Raw genomic sequence first — 23,795 nt, 5'->3', positions numbered from 1 at the left:
TACACAGCAGAGTAACAGGAGGACACAGAATGGTATTCAGCTTCGTCCTGATGTGGAGCTGATTGTATTGTCCCACCTCCTGCAGCTCTCTGGGTCTTAACTTCCACCTTTTCATCCCCACGAGCCATGACCGCCAAGTACAAGTCAGCTGAGAGAGGGTTAACATCCAGAACCCAAACCAATGTGCGTCATTAGTAATGGGAATCTTTGGCAATCGTCAATTTAAAATCAATTCAATACGCTGCTGCTCTTTTATTTATGCAAGTGGGTTCATTTTTTACAGGACAAAAGGTTTTCATTTGTCTCGGGGTTGCATCGTTCACAATACTGCAGAGGACTGTAAGTTATGTGTTTTAAATTATATTTGCTTTTTATAATAAAGAGCTGCAGAATCCCACACTAAATCATTATTATGTTGGCATGAAGAACCCTGCAATAAGAGTCTGAGCACAACGTCCCTAAAAGTAACGTATTTTATGAGTCACGACGACGAATACAGTAGATAGATAATTAAATCTTGCAAGCATCCACATGCCTTTTATTAAACATTAGGCGGTATTAATATTTGTGTTTCCTTCGCCTAAAATATTGCAATTACACTTGAAAGCATGTACTGTACTTGTGGCAAATTGTTTTCCATGTGTAGTCATAGTTTAGCGGAGAAATATAGGATTTCTTTATCCATTATTCAGTATAAAGGGAAAATCTCTGTGTTCTTGTGAGAGTCTTTCACAAAGAGGAAGTTAGTAAACGTAGGTTAGAAGCATCGTGTCCGTCTTTGAGTTCCACAGAAACTATCGACCATCTTTTCAAAGAAGTAGTTGCTGCCTATATGAGATCTACTTATACAGCAGCAACTAAACAAGCGCAAATTTGCAATAGCTGCGTATGTGCATGCACACACACACAATCTCACACACTTGACCTCCATCCCACACTTCAGTGTCTTCGGGCGAAACGTTTGTGCACCGACGGACCAACCAAAAGAGCGAGCTATGGAGATGCTGATCACAGCTAAAAAAAGTAGCCCTGAAGTTGATTAAACAACTCTCTCCATCTTCTTGGTATTAACCTTGATGTACATTCCTTCCTCCTCTCCTGCACACGAGGTCCAGGGAGAAATTGCTGTTAACCCACAGAGTACTCACTTCCTTGACACTTGCTCCCAATTTATTCTGCTTGTGTGAGTTAATCTGGAGAGAAAAAGGGGAGGAAAACTCATTGTCTAATGGCTTTATAACCATTACTTCATGCTAGAATTCAAGAGGCGAGCGTAAAGGATAGAATAGAGGCTTGGGAAAGTAAGGATGGGGTCTGTGTAAGCTGTCTAATAAATTCTGAGCTCTGGCCGCATTTGTTTGGTTTATATTTGTCTGGTTTCATCTTTGTAGAGTAAGACATGACATATAGTTGGCAGGTAAAACTTTGCTTAAATCCGCCGTACTACTGCTTAATGCAGGAAGATGCTGCAGCCCTTTCAAACTTGGAGAGAAGTGTGAATCCTAAGCAGGCAGCCAAGATAATAACAATTCATCAAACATAGCTATCAGTCCGATCCAAGCTGGAACACAGCCAAAACAGCACTTTCAAGAGAGAAAAGACACCTTTGCCTTTTAAAGGAGCCATAAATCCCATTGATTGGAGTTAAATGCTTTCATTCTGTGGATACTGGCTATTACACCGAGCCGCGTGTAAAAGGGGGGAGAGATCATTCGGAAACAGCAAGGTACTCAACTAATGTTCATTTTAGATGAAGTCAATATTAGACTAAATGTGTAGAACAGTACAGCAGATCAGAGGCTTTTGAAACCTCTGGAAACATGACTATGCATATTTTCAAGTATCTTGGGGGAAACTGAAAACCGAAGCCCAATACATGTCATCACCTTTGTCCTCTGTGGTTATACCCGTGGTGCGGTCTGTCCAATCTACTCCCTGCCTTGTCTGACATATAGGAGACACTCTTAATCCTTGCCTTGCATACACTTTGCACCATCTTTGCAGAGAGAGAAAGCATCATTTACATATGCTGGCTACATGTAATGTCAGAATGTGGCAACATCAGCACCAGCCTCGTCTCTGCAAATTTTACCGTCTCTGTTTTTCCCGAGGAAAGAAAGAACAAAGAAAGAGACGGATCATGTTGCAACCCAAGGTTCTTTCACCGGAGGGGAAACAGTATTTCTTGGCTGGACGACTGGAGTTATTTTTAGCATCTACTTATTGCAGCAGGACTCCAAAACAGCTTTGATGTGAAAGATGGCGTTTTTGGGAAACCTTGACACCAAAATACTCACGAAAGCTTTGATTGCAATGGACAGAACAAATGCAGTGATAATCATTAAGCTATGTTGCTCATCCACCCGGTCTGAAAGAAAACAACTTACAACTAGCAGCATACTCTTAATTAGAGCCACTCTTAAAGAGTAAGCATGATTGCTTTCAATTGTTAAACGGATGACACACAACCCAGATTCATTTCACAACCACGGGTAAAGGTAAAGAGAAGGAGGGATTCAATAACTAACAGCTACGGTAACGGTGGCATGATGTAAATTAGTTGAATCGTTATTCAGTATATATATATATATATATATATATATATGATATTTTCTTACACAGTGAGATCTTTGCATTTCTGGTCATGTAATATACATTTAGTAAAATGACTTTAGGTTAGTTCACCTTGCTGAGGAGTTGGCTAGTAGGACAACAAGTGAGGTTGTCGCCTATTTTCTGAGTAAGAAGCTGAATTAGTGTTTAGCTGGCTGAATGACTTGTTGATTAGCTGTCAGAGACAACAACAGTCTCTTGAGTGCAGCCGCTACAGATGGTCTCTCCCGTCCCTGAACAGTATGGAAATCAGCACAGCAGAGCCGCTCTGCTCTAACTAGGAAGAAATATTTGGCCCATTGATGGATAATGTGTCTTACAGATCAAATCTCTGCAGTAATGTGTATATTTTTTTCGGAGAATCATAAACGTGTCATTCTAAGTGTGCGTATCTGTTCCAAACAGAGCATGTGAGGCAATGATTAAGCAGAGCTGGCCAAATCCCCCGGCAATCTGCTCCAAGTTGACATGAAAGCAGCTCTACACTGGAAAACAAAGACAGAGTTCCTTAAGTTAACCCAAGCAGACATGTCACTTACTGCAATATTTTTTTTTTTAAAGGAACAAAGGGAAAAGCTAGAACACGCTGAGGAGAAATTATTGGGCTATATCTTCCCTTGTGGTTTATGTGCTATTGCCGAGGGATATTACACTCCATTAAAAGCTTATCCACCCTTTTGTCTCTCTCTATCTATCTATCTACCTACCTCTCTCTCTCTCTCTCTATCCATCCATCCATCCATCCAGCTATCTATCTATCTATCTATCTATCTATCTATCTATCTATCTATCTATCTATCTATCTATCTATCTATCTATCTATCATCTATCTAGATAGATAGATAGATAGATAGATAGATAGATCTATCTATCTATCTATCTATCTATCTATCTATCTATCTATCTATCTATCTATCTATCTATCTATCTATCTATCTATCTATCTATCTATCTATCTTATCTATCTATCTATCTATCTATCTATCTATCTATCTATCTATCTATCTATCTATCTATCTATCTATCTATCTATCTATCTATCTATCTATCTAGATAGATAGATAGATAGATAGATAGATAGATAGATAGATCTATCTATCTATCTATCTATCTATCTATCTATCTATCTATCTATCTATCTATCTATCCATCTATCTAAAGAGCAGAGAAAAGTGGAGCACTTAAAACACAACTCTTGCACAGACAATCTTGCAGGCCAGAAAGTCCTCAAGGGCTCAAAATGAAGTAAACTATCCTCACAGTCCCTTGTTCTCCCTCCGGCCTAACATGTAGCTGAGCCGTACAATTATTACCCAAAGGCAAACAAAAATGCTAAGTATCGCTTCTTTAATGCTTGCCATACTAGAAATTGTATGTTTATGTCTCATAAATATGCTCCATAGAAGGTGCTGAATGTTTAAACTTGCTCAGCTGTGTAAAACATGTAGAGTAACTGCTTACCTCTACAGACTAATTGCAGGGAGGAGGGGATGATGTGTTGATCATGACAAAGTGTGAGGAACCTACATCTAAAATCCCACAACATATGCACACCCACATCTGCCTGCACTGTCTAAAAAAATGACTGAGCCTACCCCAGCTGAGCCCATCTCCTGATGTTGGCCGCCATTAAGTCATAAAGGAAGCAAACACATAACTGAAAATGACATGATGACTTGTGCATTTAATGAGGAGATTAGGTATTTTCCTCCCCACAGTTCTTTTAGCAAACTTCATCATGTGTCTTTATATAGTATTGCTCAGACTTCATCTTGTCAAGTAGAGCTGCAACAATATGCACTTTAAATACTGCTGCCGCTGAAAAGGAAAATGCAGTTGGTTGCATTCATTTCAAGATATTGCTCTCCAACAAAAATATGTGATTATTGTATGCAGTGAGTCCCTCAGCGATCCCAGACCTGAGTTTAGTGTTTGCAATCTGTTTGAGTCCACTGGCCAGGGAGCTAAAAGGAACTAATGACTCATGCTCTACTGACGGATCTGCTCTGTGTATGTGATGGTGTGTGTTGGACGGGGGCGGGGGCGTTAAGATTTAACCCCTCACTGTCACATAGCTCCCGACCAAGATGGAGGACAACAGGGAGCGTGTCATGGCAGGTTAATTCACTCAGGGAAGGAGAGTGTTTACCAGCCCTGTTATCTACATGCTGAAGCATATGCTGCTCGCACGAGCGAAAGATCTTCTCCGCAGATGGTCTTCGTTGAAAATCACATCCGACTCCTACTCAGCCGTGTAAACTCCTGTTGGCATCGGCTGAGGGGCTGTAAAGCCACACATAAGTAGGGGACAGAAATGAGCAACATCAACGCTTATTTGCGTTGAGGATCACCAGAAAAAGGCTCCCATGGAGGACAATGCTATTCTGTACCTCAGTCTAGCTATGCTATCCTATGCAAAGTAAAATATTGGTTCTAGTAGGCTAATAATGAAGCATTAAGTAGTTATTATGTGCACCAATGAATGTAAAAGTAGGAAATAGTCTTGGCAATATAGTAAAAATCATTATTTTCAAATATTTTCTTATCTTTAAGTATATTAGGAAAGTGTTCACCACAGAGAATTATTGCTCAGCCAGCCCTTTAAAAAGCAACATCTTGCCCACTGCAAGATGAAAAATCCACCTTGATTCTGATTGGCCGGTAAGCCGGTAAAAAAACTAAATAAACTCCAACTGAATCAGCCAATCAGTATGAAAGAGATGAAAAGGGAGGGTGGAAGATGGAAAGCAACTCAGATTAGAGGAATACTTTGTATTTGAATGGTGATCACAACATGCCAGCCTTACTGTACAAAAACTCCCTTCCTATAGTGCAGCCTCTCCTGCAGGATAGCAGCTTGGCTGACAACAGGAAAGTACGCCAAAGAAAACAGAAAGTAATCTTGGCTGAAATACATCGAGTTGAGCGTTTGTTTTGCACAAAGACAAATACTCTATGTACTGCTCTCAGTTTAATTTAAGATAAGTATTGAAACTGAAACAAGCACAAAAAGAAAAGCTGATCATGCAAACAGAGATCATCTACCGCAATGTAGCTCTCGCTGCTCAGACTGGATGAATGAGCCCTCCAACTCCGTATGAGTTCTGCCAAAGGCTCTCATTTGAAACTGATTATAGAGTTTTAGACCATTTTTGACTTGCTCCTGATTGTGTTTTTAACATAACGCTTCTCCGTCTCAACAGAGGTCAGTGTCGTGTTGAAGATGGACCAATTATTTTGTAGTGGTAGTGTTGTTGCTTAACTTCAATATTGTGTCTTCTTATACAACTAAAAACTGACAAAAACACATCCCACAGCAATTCCTCTCAGGTATCTCCACTAGTTATATCGAGCCATGATTTGCACACAGGAAATTCCCCAATGGACCTCCATGACGGCGCCAGCCACAGTTGCCGGGGAATATGTGATGCAGCTGCAATGCTTTGATATAATGAATGTCTGTTCACTAAACCCAACTTCACTTTGCTTCTCACACAACCGTGCACCTTTTCCAGAGTGCATCCCAGAGGAGCAATTCACTGTGTCAGTGATGCTGAATACCCCCCTTCCACCCACCCAGCTGTTTTTAAAGCTCCCCCAGCGTCTGCTACCCTAAAACTCAGAGGTAACCACATTTCTAGAAAAAGAGGTTAAATGCACAAGGAGTGCTTCCTGTCCTGTTTCCATTGAGATGCCCTTGAGCGAGATACGGATTCCCAACCGCTCCAGTAAGACATTGGTAGAAGCTCCTAGTATAACAGCTTGAACTGAAATGTTGAAGTATGCACGGTGCATACAACCTTCCCACCCAGCATGTTTTTGGTTGGAACTGGGGTTTGAGCAGTGATCTGGGCTGTGGCTGCAGTGGGAGGAACAGAGATAGAGCTGGTGAGCAAGGTTGGGACGGAGCCGAGACTAAAGCCAGGCAGAGAGGAATGGGCCTTGGACCCTGAAGGGAGGGATGTGGTTAAGACAGCGCTGAGGCCAACTGAGGCTAGGAAAACAGCAAAAAAAAAAAATTCTTAAGTTATTTATCCATGTACTTAGCAGTTTTTAGTGAAAACACATGAAGACATGTCCCAATGTGACAGAGATAATTACTTGTTCAATGTAGTTTCCAATGCAGTTTCCGTCCTTTTGGGAATTCTACTAAAAAAAGCAACAAGAAAAAAAGATATGACCATTTCTTTTGCCAAGATAATACCGCTATACTTTAGAATCTATAAACAAGGCTTCACTGGAGGCTAATTAAATCATGTCATGGTTGATTCTTTTTTTTTTTTTAAGATAAAATGTGTCGTTTAATTGGACATGTTTTGCCTTGAAACTAAGTTGCCTGAATAGAGATGAAAAGCAACAAAGAAGTTTTGAGCAGAGGAGAGTTTTGAAGAGGAAAACCAAACAAAGACGGGACTGTTGCAGCCTAAACCGAGAGCGCCATAAACACTCCACATGTGCTGCAAAATACTCAAGCATGATTATTAATCAAGCTGTTGTTGATGTTTGTATCTTTAAAAGTACCCTGTCTCGGCCAATAGGTCGTCTCTGAATAGCCACTGCTTTATCAGATTCAACTCAGTGATGAAGAGTAGAACGACAGACAGCCCATTAACCGCCTCAATTAGACCTGCTGGTTCTCACCTCCTCCTCACTCCCTGTGAAACAGACTTAACTCTTCCTCCGTGCAGCTGTACACAGCGTCTGACACACGCTCAAGAGAGAAAAAAAATCCAACACCATTCACCACACACATCTGGTGCTGCCTGCCTGACACATTAAAAAAAAATAAAAAATAAAAAAGCACATATGTTTTTTTATGGCCACAGGCACAATCATGTCTCTCTTGACAACCTAGCAAAAGTCCCTTAAATCATTTGGCACCGGTAAAGTCCTGATCCCGGAGACAGAGTGACAGGTAATGTATTTCGACGACGTGGCGCGTTCCTATTCAGGCTCTTGGGCTGTTTATGGTTCACATTAGCATGGAGATGACAGGTGGCGGATGGTAAGAAAAAGAAAAGCGAGTGAAGCTGTTTTCAAGGGACAGGCCTGGAGCAGGACAAAGGAGGTAAAGATGGCAGCCAATGTGGTGTTTGGATATTGGGCTTGTGCGAAGAGTGAGCTGTGGAGAAGTGCCCTCCAGCTACCTTACATGAGTGTAAGCGGCAATGAGTTTAGCACACTTCTTTTGTCACGTGAAGGATTAGCTGCTGTGAATTGGTAGTCCGACCGTTTTGCAACCATTAAAAGCAAAAAAAGCTTGAGAACTATTATTTCCTTTTGACCTGTTAGCGCCGAAGTCATCACTTTCTAAAATGTATGATTGGATTCTCTTCATGCTTCAGTAACCATTTGGTAAAAGATAATGACTGGACTACTTCCTCAGAAAAGGTGGGGCAGTAAATGCGCCTGTGGTTAGAGGGCTAAACACATTTGATCTCTTAAAGCAATAGGTGTTGATCAGTACCCAACTGTCCAAACTGCTTCCTCATTGTTACTCTGGGTGTCATTTAAACCTAAAATCCTTTCTTTTCTTTTTTTAAAGAAACAAATCATTATATCCATCTGTATGGTGGTTGGAGTGCAGTGACACATTGAAAACAGCACATTTACTGGAGCTGGAGAGGCTCTTCATACCCTTTTGAAAATTATTCATTGGGTTTGTCGGGTTGCACCTGTCGTGTTGACAATTCAAGTGCCATCAAATTTCATCCCTTCAGTAAATACTATTTTAGAATTCATGTTGCGTGGTCCGTCACTGACATTTTCAACTTGGAAAAATGTGCCACTAACTGCGATGTTTGTTTCACTGACAGCTTACAGTTTTGATCTTTAACCTTCAAACCAGTGCAGGTTTGAAGGAGTTCTAAGTATCGAGCTGCCAGTTACCATAAACCTTTCTCAACAAAAGGAAACTTAAGGCTGGTCAAAACAACTGCTTCAGGCTGTAACAATTGCAAGAATGAGACATTTTTGCATGCAAATGTTTCCTTTTGTGACAGTGTGTTTGTCTGTCAGTGTGTGCCAGGTATTGTGATAAGACATAACGGAGTAAAAGTATCACAAAATGTTCGCTGAAAGGCCATCTTTGCGTGACCTTGTGTTCACACCTCCTCTTGACTAATCCAGCTTGAGGCCTCTGGTTTCCATGTTAATGCCATAACTACAAAAAAGCCTGACGGCCCAACCCCGCAGGTGTTAAGTTTGAAATAGTGTAGACAGGACTTTGTGTGTGTGTGTGTGTGTGTGTGTGTGTGTGTGTGTGTGTGTGTGTGTGTGTGTGTGTGTGTGTTGTGTGTGTGTGTGTGTGTGTGTGTGTGTGTGTGTGGTGTGTGTGTGTGTGTGTATGACACACAGACAGAAGTGGAGAGACAGAAAATGAAGCTTGCTAGTATCTGTGAAATAGAGATAAGTACGTGTTCATGCCAGAAATCTGTCTGTAAGGAGGAAAACCACTAAACACTAGTCTGGGTTTATTAATTTATATTCCTGAAAAATAGGACGTATTACTGTAGGCACTAAGATCAAAGGGAAAACATTTTTTTGCGTCATGTGCTGTTTTTACTGGTTCTCATGTTGGGAAGAAAAGTTAAATCACATATTAAAATGACCCAAAACCTTTCAATTTTGCTCAGTGAGGCAAAATGAAACTAAGTCAAAATAAAAAATGTCTTTCTTTTTGTGTTAAAACTTTTTAACTGTGCCTAATGGACATCTGGAGCAAGGATTTAAATGATCTCTCTCCATGTATTCCTCTTTGCTGGCAGCATGAGCATGGGCATTTGAGCTTTCTAGCTTGTGTAGGTCATGAGGCAAAATCTGTGTGTGTGTGTGTGTGTGTGTGTGTGTGTGTGTGTGTGTGTGTGTGTGTGTGTGTGTGTTTGGCAGTGAGAGGCTGTGTCAGCAGTGTAGGGGAACTGAGGTCCAGCTCTACCTATTCCATCTCTCAGCACCATGACAGGCCTAGAGAGCAGTGCAACCCCCCGGATACAAACCCAGCCAGAGACAGATGAGGACAGACGGCTAATCCCGAACATGCTTTTTCAATCACTCCAACGGGCAGGCTTCCTGACAGCAGAGCCCCGTCAACTCGCGCAGGCGCTACATGCATGTAGTGTGCCGGCCTGACCGCTACAAAGTGTCAAACCATTTCTAAAGGAAAGCAGTTTGGAGAGCGACACAGCAGCGAGCACAACATGTGAGTAACTGTACCCGGTTTTGGGGTTCCTTCCCTGCTGAGGCCACCCATGCCACAAACGTATGTGTTCCCTTATGTTATTGTAAGGCACTTTGGATAACAGCGTCCACAAAATGACATTTGTTTGCAATATAATTGAATTTACGAAAGTTGTTGAAGTTGTTTTTGCACATATAATGGCTTAAAGGTTTTGTAGTCTTAAAGTCAAATAGCTCTAATGCTGTACAAACCGACAATCGCAAAAATGGCAAACTTGAAATTGGTTTCAGCTTTTCAAATATGAGGATTTGCTGCTTTTTATTCTGGCTTATATGATAGTTTATCTTTAAGTTTTGGAGTTTTGATCAGACGAAACAAGCAATTTAAAATCAAGATTGGGAAAAAAACAATTAATCAATCAATCGAGAACATAACAAAGGATTGATCAGTACTGAAAATAAGCACATTTAAACTAAAACAGATGCCTTAGTTTTATTTTTAAAGTTCTTAGACAAGCCTTCTATCCAAATTAGTGAGGATTTAATGTGTGTTGGAAGAGAAACGTCCACTTATACTAAAGCTATGGCTGTTGGCCTGCTTTTATCTGAGAGTGCCTACAACCCGAGTGCTGCGGAGGTTTCTCAGCTGCTATAGTACTTCTTATTAGGTACTAAACTACAATGAAACACAGACCAAATATAATAAAGCTTCAATTTATTTTACTTTCTCAATTGCCCTCTCTCTTTTTCTCAAGGCTAACAATAAGTCAAAGTTGTGATGGACTGCGTGCATGTGTAGTGCAGTAACTGTGGTGCCTTTATTGATGGTCATGCCTGTTTGTATTATCAGATGAAAAACCTATTTGGACAGTATGAATAATAATATTATACATGTTTAACCCTATCATATGACATTTGTTTCATTTAGTGGTCTCAGCTGGATGTCTGTATTGATTTCACAGGCACAGCAGGCCTCTTGAGGTTCTCTATGGATTTTCCAGCTGCCCTCCCAATTGATCCATTGTGATTTCCAGCCTAAAGGTCCTGCCAGAGGAAGGCATGGAAAACAGTCATCATTTCACCATCTCCTTATATACCTTGCTCCTGTTTTGTAAGCCGCGTTACCTCATGGCTGTATTGTGATTCCAGACATTGTTATATTGACCCCAGAGGACGTGTATCGCTCTTTCTCTGGCAGCTCTAGAGTTGTGGGCATGTGTTTTAGAGATAGTGTTTCCTGCTGGAAATCTGTAACAGCTTTTGAAATTAGAATAAAATAACAATGCATTTGTTAGTTGGAACAAGAGGGGGACAATATGTTATTGCATTAACAGCAGCTCTGACAAGTGTTGAGTTGTGGCAGCTGCTGCTGATTGCTCCAGCACACAAGATCCGCTTTCCGACGAGTGATTATGTAAATGCAGGTAAGCTTTCTCTGCCCAAATGCTGCATTTATCACCGGCTTTGCTGAATATGAAACGGCTACGAGGATGTGTCAATTGATGGCGCTTCATAAACACGATCATAAGTGTATAATCTTTGCTGAGTCTAGGTTATCGATTTTGGACCTGTGATCCGAGGTAGACTGATTACAGTGATGTGAGGTCGGAGAAATAATTCTAACGTTGTCTTTCATCAATCCAAATGATGCCTCTTTGTGAAATAATACAAGCCCTGACGTTTAAACCAGTAAGGTTCGCTGCGTGCTGTGTGCTCCACCTGCCACCGCTGATGGATATATCCCCTTTAATAATTCAATATAAATGATTTATCAAAACATGTTCAGTAACTGAGCCATTCTGCTGTCTGTCCTGCTTCTACAGCCACTGCAGTTGATAGCTAGCTAACCGCGTTTTCTAGGGAAAGGTTATTTAACTTTGTTTTACTACGGACTAATGATGGACTGTAAATGATCGACTCCCTTCCAGATTCTTAGGTTAGAAAATTAGGTTAGAGTATAGCAAACATCAGTTTCAGGGTTCAAATGTAACCATGTGTGTAACAAATAACAGCAGTAAATGTTACACAGTAACAATAGTTTATTTTCTTTATTGAACTTGTACTACTACAACTAAAGAGGTGTCCTGAGCACAATGAAAGTTGTAGTATTGTTAAAGAAAATCTTCAACATGGATTGTGTTTTCATATCTCAAGCGATCCGGTCTATTGATTAGATAGAAACCCAAGATGTAATAAACCATAGTTTCCCTTTATTTATTTCCTCAATGAGTTATAGCATACATTGGGCACACATCCTGTATTGTTAACTTAAATATTAATATTAGATATATTGTACTGTATGTATGCTTTCAAAATATGGCTCTGATAGTTTAAAACATTTACAAGAATGGTGTGATGAATGTGGTTTCCCGGCAGGAGGGTTGTTAAGTACGGCACAGATACGGAAACTAGGCATGATTTCCAATGTTATTTTATACTATTTTAATTCTTCTATTTCATACTATTATAATTCTGCTATTTTATATTATTTTAATTATTCTATTTTATACTATTTTAATTCTGCTATTTTTATACTATTTTAATTCTTCTATTTCATACTATTCTAGTTCTGCTTATTTTTTATAATATTAATTCTGCTATTTTATACTATTCTAATTCTGCTATTTTATACTATTTAATTCTGCTATTTTATACTATTTTAATTCTGCTATTTTAAACTGGTCTAATTCTGCTATTTTAGATTATTTTAATTCTGCTATTTCATACTATTTTAATTCTGCTATTTTCATACTATTCTAATTCTGCTATTTTATACTATTTAATTCTGCTATTTTATACTATTTTAATTCTGCTATTTTATACTATTTTAATTCTGCTATTTATACTATTTTAATTCTGCTATTTTATACTATTTTAATTATTCTATTTTATACTATTTTAATTATTCTATTTTATACTATTTTAATTCTGCTATTTTATACTATTTTAATTCTGCTATTTTTATACTATTTTAATTATTCTATTTCATACTATTTAATTCTGCTATTTTATACTATTTTAATTCTGCTATTTTAGATTATTTTAATTCTGCTATTTCATACTATTTTAATTCTGCTATTTTATACTATTTAATTCTGCTATTTTATACTATTGTAATTCTGCTATTTTTATACTATTTTAATTATTCTATTTTATACTATTTTAATTCTGCTATTTTATACTATTTTAATTCTGCTATGTTATACTATTTAATTCTGCTATTTTATACTATTTTAATTCTGCTATTTTATACTATTTTAATTCTGCTATTTTATACTATTTTAATTCTGCTATTTTTATACTATTTTAATTATTCTATTTTATACTAATTTAATTCTGCTATTTTATACTATTTAAATTCTGCTATTTTATAATATTTTAATTCTGCTATTTTATACTATTTAAATTCTGCTATTTTATAATATTTTAATTCTGCTATTTTATACTATTTAAATTCTGCTATTTTATAATATTTTAATTCTGCTATTTTATACTAATTTTAATGATTTAATCAACACTGTGATTATTGTACTGTAAATGCTCTGTCTAATCTTGTACTATGTTTTTGCTGTGAAGCACTTTGGGCTGCAATTCTTGTATGAAAGGTGCTATACAAATAAAGCTTATTATTATTATTATTATTATTATTATTATTATTATTATTATTATTATTATTATTATGTATACTGCTTGCCTTGTTATTTTGAGTTTAATTTCTCTTGTATGGTTTATATTTTTATTTTGTATATTATTTAATTGTTTTACTTTTTTCTATACACTTATCTATGTCCTTGCTGTCCGTGCTGCAGCAATACCTGCATTTCCCCTCATTAAATCAATAAAGACTTATCTTATCGTGTATTATCTTATCTTATATCGTCTCTTTAAAATGTCTTCAAGTTCTCATAAATACGCCTTTAAAAAAACACTTGTAATCATGACTTTGGTGTTAAATTTGAATTCACCATATGCTTGTATCTATTGTAAAGGGGAGAGTACAGTCTGCCCACTTGTTCACGCCCACCCCTCAAATGAAGCATCAGTCAAAAAACATGCCTGTGTAGATCAACTAACATGCCCCCTTCTCAATGCACTGTTCAGCTCAGTGTGGAGTGTCAAGTGTTTCATATGTGCAGTATATAATGACACACACAGATAGAATCCCATTAGAACGCAGCCCTCTCTATGTTGAAGAGTGTAATTGTAGTGTCTAAAGCAGCTCCCAGTAGATTTTCTCTGAAAGTGAAAATGACACCCTTGCTGTTTGCAATTAGCCACCGAGGCCGAGCGGCAAGGCTGCAGTCAAGACCAACTTAATCGAGTCCAAGTCGAGTCCAAGACCAGGTCCAGTCGAGTCTGAGACAAGACCCCATCCAGAGCATATCCAGTTTTGTTCGAGACCATAATAGTGTCTTTACGACGCTAATCCTCTGCTAGTAACGAAGGTATAAATAGCAAATGTAGCAAAGTTTAAAGTACATTAATGTCCAAAATTACTTCCGCATTTGCAAGACTTAAAAAAAACTCAAGTGCTACAGCTACTACTAGCAGTATTTGGTAATTGACACTTTCTGTGTTTTTAAAGAAAGTGCATTTCTGTATTAGACTTACTGCAGTTTCATGTGGTTGATTGCAATATTAAAGCAATTATTGTTTTTGGGCTATGCACCCCCCACCTATGTTGCATCTCTTCCCTTATTCCTCTGAAGTATACCACGTTGTACCAGGTTCTGCATCTGAGTGAATGTGATTTCTAAATGAGTCTATGTAAAAACAGGATGAGCTGCAGCTCTCTCAAACCAGACAAGTCACAGCCAAAGGCCAAATCAGTTAATTGCCTCGTGTTAATTCCCAATTCTCAAAGCTAATGTGTGAGAAACTAACTATCACACTTTAGGACACGAACAGTATCTCTCTCCCTTTCCCCACACTGCCTGGGCTTTTTTAAATGTCATGCCTTGTATTCGGATGTATTCATAAAGGAGATAGAAAGTGTACCTTTCAGCCTGAGAGAGCTCTGACATCTTTGAATCTCCCCAAAAAATGAACATTGTATTTCACAGGATAAAGAGTCGTGCACGTTCATGTGATAAAATATGAAAGGAAGTTGGGGGCTTTACAAATCATTTGTTTGATGATGTTGATGAAGTGCTACAAAAAGCCAACACAAGGCTTACAGTAAACTCATGTACATATGCATAAGAAGATAATCCGAATAGGGAAGCTTGATCTTTCTCTCTTTTGGCTGCCGGACCTGCCTTTATCACCAAGACAACAGTCATCAGTCATAGGAGAGCTGAGCCTGGCTGCCCGGTACACTAATCAGACCAAACATGTCTGCAAACTGGCAGCACCTCAGCCGGGGCGTTCTCTCTGCTCGAGTGAGACCGATAGATGTGTTAGTGTCTTGCAGTGGGAGACTGGGCTTTTTGTCTGATGTGTCTGCATGTGGGCTGAGCTGTGATACAGCCAGCCAGAGCCAGAGGGGGGGAAGAGGAAAGACAACAAATGTGTTAGTGGCTCTTTGTAGCGAGAGAAGATGATGCACACCACACTGAGCACATAACTACCGGCAAAAAATAGAAAACGGTCATTGCTGGTGCAGACTAAGAAGCTACTTTCCACTGACGAGGGAGGGGGGGGAGGGGGTCCTGCTGGTGATATGGGCCATGTTGGACAGACGGTGTGGGACAGAGAGAAAGAATAGAAGAGGGGGGGGGGGGGCAGATATGGACAAAAAAACAAAAGGCAGATGTCACGTGGGTCCAGAGTCGCTGATAGATGTGATGTGCAGCGCGGCACACAGGCAGTGATTCAGGTAGAGAAGGCTTCCCTTTGTGATGCAGATGACAACGCAATCAGCCCGCTTTGTCTCCGCCGATGGGCTCTGCTCCCGGGGACATTGAGAGCCAGACACTAATCCGGTGGGGTTGTGTTCTCCGGGCGCGCTCATAAAAGCAGTGTCACAGTACCTGGGGTGTGTGTGGATGGGGGTCTCTGAAACGAGGTCTGACCTCTCTCAGGGTCCACTCTCCCTCCTCTCCCTCCTCCTCCTCCTCCTTCTGTCTCTCTTTCTCCCTGCGTTCCAGCTCAGTAGCTGGCATTGCTCGGTTGAATATAATAAGCGCCATATTGTTAATGTGTATGACTCAACGTTCACATGAAGGATGCGACAGGAACAGGAGGTCACATTGATCAGTTCATCTCCACTTTCAGTCAGTTATTGTTTACAGACTTCATGAACAACAATTGTGCCGCCTGAAAGGGAAAATATGAAGGGAAAAAGACTTGAACCCCACTGATTACACATAATGGGTGAGACTTTTGTCAAATTAAGGACACTGCACAAAGAATTCAGACGGCAAATTAGGCCTAGATGTTGCGAGGCCATTTTGATTGTGAGTGCTTACACGTTTCCTGTTATGAATAATATCTGGAAATACATTTCACTGTCCCCTAATGATTTCTATTTCCCAGCGGGTTAGGATGAATCAGGCTCTTCCTAATAAATATGACGTACAAAGAGACTGCACGGTGCCAATTAACATGTGCTAATTAAGACAGCAGGATATAAGAACATCCTTGATCTAGATTCCTGTGTGAAATATCAGGTTACATGGAGGTAAAAGAAGTTTCTTCCATATGTATCTATTCATCCAAACTGCTCCTTTCTAGTCAGCAAGAAAACGCCATATGCAACCACAGGGTTGAAGCAGGCTCACTGCTCACAAACTCCAATTACATCGCAGAGTTATACTGCCTGAATGAATTCATAACATCTGTCTGCAGACGTCATTAGTTATATATATATATATATATATATATATATATATATATATATATATATACATTTAGAAAAAGAAAAAGAAAAGAACAACCTGCTCTACGATGTTGAGTTGAGTTTGATCTTATCAGTTTTAAACTGTTGGGATTAGGAGTGTTATATGTTGCAGTATGACGCTGATATCATAGCGTTAGTTATACGCTGTCACTTTTAGACCTCGCTGTTTTCCCAACTCCATACTGAAACAATTACAGCCCTCCAATCAAACGGCACACCTACCCTTAAAGCGCTGCAAGAAAAATAAATCTCAAGACCCCTAATTCACCTGATCCTCACTAAATAATGCATTTTGACATAATACATCTTTTCACCATTCATAGCACACAGTACCTCCAGTGTTAGATATGAAAACTGCTTTTCTGAATAGAGATCGGGTTGCGCATGATAAAGGATTTTACCGAAGCAATACATTTGGATCACTTAATCTGCAAACATGAATAATATACATATTTTATTATGTCTGAATAGAATAAAGAGACACTTTGATGTGTTGCAGCTTACTGCCACACATGGACGGAAAACGTCAGAAAAAGTTTAGACAACAAAGGAAAGTATTTCAAAATGTGTGTATGTTTCCTGGGACTAGTAATTAACTTAAAAAGTTAACGCAACCTTTTAGGCACTTTAAGGCGGATGCATCAAACGCTACGACTCAACTATCACTTAACCCACACATGCTTTTGTTCGACATGAGCAACCCTAATATTAAGTGAAAGCCGGTTGGTTACAGCTTTTTATCTTTGTGTGTTTAAGATTTGATGAGATTGTAGATCAAGATATCCTGTCAAGACTTCCTTTGCCAAGACAAACACACATGCGCTTGTGACAGATTTTCCCGTAATAATATCTTTGCTTATGCAAATATGAATTACAGTTCTCAAGGCTCTGTAACAAAAAAAGCGTTTTTATATCTCAGTACTGGGTTATTCAACTTCCATTCCCTTCGTAACAACATTTTATAACACGTACTACAAACAATGAAATGCACAATAATTCCCAGCAAAATAATTACTATTAATTAACTTTAAATCAAGTCATTTTAAAGGCTGAAATGTCCTTAATATACATTTATATGCAGCCACTGTTTCCAGCTGAAAGACTCGAAACACCTGTTGACTCTGAAAATATTTTCATTTTCTGATAGCATCAAGTAGCAGCCATATCTGACCAGCTGGCCTCTGCAAACTAAACAGGCCTGATTACAGACCAAAGAGACAGAAGATTAAACACCTGTTCTTTCTTTAAGAAGCTATAAATACCAAAAGTCATTTTAAATGCACTAAATCTACAGTATATGAAAATAAGTGATAACAAAGAGCACCACGAGCACACTGCATGCATCCGTATAGTAATATCAAGTGTTGAGCCACGAGGTGTAGTCTGAGGAGGTTGTGCAGTGTGTGATACGGCTCACGTTTGGCTTGGCTTCTGAAGTTGTCATTCAGTAGGTTATACTGTGTTTTTAAAAGTATAATAGTGCTTCCCAGTGTGGTAGTTAAACTCAGAACTTCGGTAAACTGATCCTTCCACTCTTAACTCTGTAGTGCACTCATGAAAGTTAAAGTAAGCAAACTTGACTCATATATGATACCGAATCCAAGCATGTACATCTGTGGGAATTTTGCTGTAGCAACATAAGCATAACCCAAGTCATGTGCTGGGGGGGGGGGGGGGGGGGGAAAGTGTGTAGATGTGTCAGTGTGCATTGGGACACGGTCCCTCACATCAGCCTGTTGTATCAACCTATCAGAAACAAGTTAGTTGTGTTGCCGTCCACACACTTACAGTACCAATCATAGAGTATCATACCCCATTGATTCCCTTTTTGGGCAACATGTGTATTTGTTTTAATGAAGTGTAATGCTGTCAAGAATTAAGAGCGGCGAACTACCAACATGGTGCCTGGAACCGGCCCCACAAGTGACATCCTGAAGCCACATTAGTACTTTAATCCAGTATTAAAATGTTAAACTTCAGTTTATTCGTCAGACATGTTCCACAAGCTAAAATGCCACTATGTTAGCATCACCTCCAGAGGGTAAATATGTGTTAAGAGGAACAAGGCGGAAAAAAACTGAAGAGTTGGCGCATGGCGGTGAACCGCAGCCGTCAAACAGCTGAAAGCATGGAAACAGTGTCGAGCACTCCATCATGTCCCGAACTGAGTCCTGAGTTGAATTGTTTGAAAAGTTGAAGCCAGGAGAAACTTTTTTTTGCTTGCAAAGGAATCATTCTTGTTTCCTGCTTGACGTTTAGAGAATTCACGTTGTATTAATGTGTATTCAAACCTCTGGACCAGGGGAACATACATACTGTACAGTGACCCTAGTAAAGCCCAGCGGCTCAGCACCTTTGTCAGTAACGTTATGCAACGCTAAATTTTCTTAAGCAAAACAGTGACACTTCTGCCTCAATCTCACCCGAAAGGTAGCCATAGAGGTCTCTGAAATGTGACACCCCCCTTCAAGTGAAACAACTGGTACCAGCACTAATTGAAATTTTGCATGCAAAGTGACAATGCCTGGGCCCTCGGCAGCATGGATTAAGGCTTGAATAGAGACAGATTCTTTGTGAAAGCCTACTGTGGCGGTTGGCGTGCAGGCCAGCTCCCTGCATCTGCTCATTGGGTGGACTGAGAAAACACTGGATTGTATACGGTCGCTCGTTTTACCTTTATCTAATCCCATTTCAGAGCCCACCTCCGTCTGTCCTTTGTTACTCTTCCACAAAACATAATGCTTCCATGTTACACTCGCACGTCTATTCCTTACAAAACAATTCCGGTCAAAAACAGCTACTGCATTTACATATGAAAGCATCTTTACCAAACTTGGCAGGAAATGCAAAACATTAACAATCATACTGTGCCTTGAACTGTCAGACGGATTATTTGTTTGTGAGAAAATGGTTTTGAAAGGGGATATGCAAAATACAAATGTAATACAATTTACTAAATGAATTCAAATCAGACAACTGAAATCTTTTAAACTTCAACTTGGCCAGTATTTGCCAACTTTAAACCGAGTGGGCTTCAGAGCTCAACCGAACGCTGAAGGAATGCAGCGCATATTGAAATGCAATCAAATCCGCTAGACATTTTTGAAAGACTCCATGCTGTGATCTCATTCTACCCCACTTCACCATCCTCTACTGTGGTTTCTGTCCCATTATGTGTTCTTCAAAGAGAGATGTTGTATCAAAGTCATCTATCATCCTGCCGAACCCAACAACAACAACGTGCATGCACGCCTGGAGTAGGTTGTTGTTGCATCATAGCAACACAAATCGTCCCAGAAAACATTTGCTGTGTGTGCAGAGTACAAACTGTAATACCACAACGGGAGGGGGAGGGGGGGGTAGAAAAGCCAAATGTTCTGTCTAGTAAATTTCATCTCTTCCCAACAATACAGGCTACTACAATTTTATGGCCGTGAATGAATGGGAGAATATCCACTCAACAGAATTAGATGAGCGTCGCTGTTAGCGTGGCTGTCAACTGAGCGCTGATGACAATGTATGGGTAAACTAATGAAGGGATAAATCCACAGTGTGTTTTCATAGACATGTTGGACATCGCTAGGATAATTTCCTTGGCAGTTTTACCTCCATTAATTTTCGAAAAGAGCCTGTCAGTTCGTGTTAACCAATCCAATAAGAACTGGCACCAATGGCAGATTACATTAGCACTAATCAACAATTTAGAGTTCTTTCAAATTCCACAGGGTAAATTAAAAGCCTTTGAAAAAGTGGTTAAATGCTACTGATGAATAAACGACATTTATGGTTGTTCAACATGCCGATTTTTACTAGAGAGTAGTCTGAATAGAGACAACATGCCGAGGCAAAATTCAAACATTAGCATTTAAACGCTAATTTACAGCATTTCAGACTTTTCATGGTGTGCAGTGTTGACACTATTCGCAGAATGGATACGTGGGACACAGCTAGGACTTTCCTTAATTTGTCCGGAGTTGTAATCCTCTAATCCTCTCCAGTACGGCCCCTGCCTGATTTATTGATTACTTGTATAACAAGTTGTAATCCTTCATATGGTTGTCCAACAGAACTCAGCTAGACATCAAGAAATGTGGTTAGGATTTCATTCGTACTCCACTCAATGTATACAGTAAAAGTATAGTTGTGTTTTTACCAAACAGTGTAGTGCATCGGCAATCAACGAATAACACAATACGATGGTACATTGTAATTTAGCACACATTTAGCAGGTAACGATCGTCAGTAAAAAACAGAACTATGCGAAGATGTCACTTTCTATTAAACAAAAATAACAATGGAGAAAATGTAGCGTCCCGGCAGTAAACGTGTCAAAGCGATCCGCTCAAGGCTTCTTTTTCTGATGCATGCTGGGATGTTTTTTTTCGGATTATAGCTGCAGTGACCTCTTTTTCAACCCTTTTTTTCTCATACGTAAACCATCCTCGCGATTTCATTGGACTGTCGGCTAGGGTGATTCGCAGGGTAAAATGGAGGGGGGGTCTGTATTGGGATGGCGACGGGACTAGCTGGTTTACGAATCAGAAAGTGAAGCATCACAGGCCCGAAAAATACTGCAACATGAATACCGTGTATCTAGTATAACACTAAATATCAACGGCACCTTCTTCATCGAGCAAGCGAAGTACGACAATACACTGAAACATCTAGCGAGGAAGCGATCGGTGTTTGAGGCACTGTGTGCTCTCAGTTTACACAAACAGCAGGTTTTACATGTGGATGTGGAAAAACAGCAACCGTGGCCATGTTTGTGTTTTAGAGAGACAAAATAAACACGGGGGAAGTGGAACACTGTGTAGTGTGAAGCTGTTGTTATTTTGGGATTTTTTCACATCCTGTGGTTCCTTTGCTTTTTGGCAAAACAAAAATGTAAAAATATATAACCGTTATAATAGTAATCAAGAAAGCATGATGTTAGTAATCATATTGAATATCATGTGCGTGTGCAATGTATGGATTTTACTTTACTTGTTATGAAATAGTACATGTTTTTTACTGAATATAGTTCATCTTAACCTTAACCTTAATCTAGTATATATTCAGTATATATGTTAATATTTAATATATTATTTAAAACACTCAAATGTGGCACATGACAGTATAATTTATACATCATAAATTAATATTAACACATCTAATATTTCTTTTGTGTTTGCAAAGTGTTCTAATATATGACAGGATACAATATAAATTACAATGTATTTTTAACATATTCAAATAAAAATAAAAATGTATGGATTGTGTGAAATGTATGTTACATGGTGCGGTTTTAGTGCTGGGATTTTAAATGTAATTTCCTAAAAGAAATAAATTTGTCCTGGCCGAAAATGTAATGTAAGCCTTCAAGGTCGCTTTGTTAGGTCTTGGATGTGGAACTACATGGAAGCAGCAGCAGGCCAGCAGTCAGTGGAAGTCTGCATAAATACGCAGGACGTTCGTCAAAGTCTGTGCCAGTCTGTCATTGGGCCTGACAGGTCCTTCAAACTTTGCTATATACATTCAGGATGCTATTACACATGTACAAATTATTTTGCAGTAAACACGCATCTAAATTGTTTTATTCCTGTTTTTCTTTTTGTTGTTGTTTTATCATGTGGTTACATTTAGTTGAGCTTCTACATACTTTCTCAGCTCCACCTGTAATTTGGAGGTTTAGTTCAACTGACCAGAGGAAGAAGACATGTTTTTTTTCTGACAGCGTCCTAAAAATAGCCTGAATAAATGTATGACTGGGCTGACACTTTCCCATTCTTCATTGTGGCGAATGTCTCCTGTCTTGTGACAGGGAGTGCAGCTACATAAAATCACCTGCAGAATACAACTCAAAGTAGGGAACAGACTGACACCCTCGAATTTAAAAGAAACCTAGTTTTTAAAATCGCCAAATAATTTCCAGAAGATTAAAGGGCAAATATCAGAAAAGTCCCTATGTGTACCAGAGGTCCTATATATTTGAGTACTGTAATAATAAGTATGGTAAGACACTACACAGTTACTTCTGAACATCACCGACATACAGCTGTAACCACATAGGCCTTATGTAGAGATTATTTTCATCGTTCAACCTGTTTCATTGTGTGTTGAGCCACGCAGCCTGCTGCCTTTTACTGCTTAGCCGAGCTGTGCGTACATAAGGACCAGACAGAGCCTTTTATAAGTTAAAACTATGAAGATGTTCTGCGTGAATTTAATGCGCATTTGGACAAAGGTGACGTTTGTCGTTCACCAACTAAGACGAAACCGGTGACACACCTCCACGGACACACAGCGTGTGACCTTTTCGACAGAGATTTAACGTGGTCTAACTAGGTTTTGCTATTTGTATTCCCGTATTAACGCTATTAACGCTCAGCAGCATCAGTGTAACCTACCTGCGGGGATGCGGGAGCGTGTTTTTGTCTCCCACCATCATCCCTTGACTGCTGTTTTTTTGAGCTGACTCTAAGTAAACGCCACGTTGTAACACATTACTAGATATTATGAAATTATGAAATGATATTATGATGAAAAGTGGTTAATTTTTCGTTAGCCTTGTATAGTTAAAATCAACAAACGTTCATGCACGCGCTTTGTCTCAAACTCAAAGCCGGCAAGATGCAGCTTTAACCGCGTTGGGATGAAAACATTAGCTTACCTTCAACAGCTATTACGGCCGGTATGGTCCATAATATCCATAGAATATCCATTATTGGTCACTTATCACGCCCAGGCATTCAAATAAAATACGTCCCGAAAGCCATTGACAGCACAGGCAGAGAGGGGACAGGCGGTCCTTCACCTCCAATAGAGCGATCCCAGATAGCAGAGTCAACCAACTCAAATCTGAACCAAGTTTGGGCAAAACCAAAAAGCGACAGACAGAGGGGAGCACCGAGCAACACAGAAACACAGCTACGCATGTTGGCGCTACATTAATCCAGTTCGTGTTCTATTGAATAAAAACAACGATATTATGCGTATAATTGATGGTGGAGGGCTTATAGTATTTGAATTATCGATGCAACCGCTCCTCAAGAGGACCACTCAACCCCTTCAAAGCCACTTCAATTCACCCCGCTGTCAATCATCAAGAGGAGGACAGTCCACACTGCCTTACCTAGCGACAATTAAGTGTTTTGGGACCATGTGGGGCATTTATAAAAGATGG

The 23,795-nt window shown here is 39.4% G+C and overlaps 1 protein-coding gene across 1 annotated transcript in view; it reads right to left on the bottom strand.

Annotated features, from left to right (window-relative positions):
* The window catches only part of ephb2b (eph receptor B2b), a 131,100-nt gene extending 107,669 nt beyond the window's left edge, over positions 1-23,431 (bottom strand). The window contains 1 exon segment of the mRNA XM_029430725.1: positions 23,283-23,431. Within this exon segment, the coding sequence (XP_029286585.1) occupies positions 23,283-23,334 (52 nt within the window). The 5' untranslated portion in view covers positions 23,335-23,431.
* Positions 23,432-23,795: the final 364 nt, after the last annotated feature.

Source organism: Cottoperca gobio, chromosome 5 (genome assembly GCF_900634415.1).
Source record: "Cottoperca gobio chromosome 5, fCotGob3.1, whole genome shotgun sequence".
Taxonomy (NCBI): domain Eukaryota; kingdom Metazoa; phylum Chordata; class Actinopteri; order Perciformes; family Bovichtidae; genus Cottoperca; species Cottoperca gobio.
Note: the sequence above shows the minus strand (reverse complement) of the source record. Positions and strands in the feature narration are given on the sequence as shown.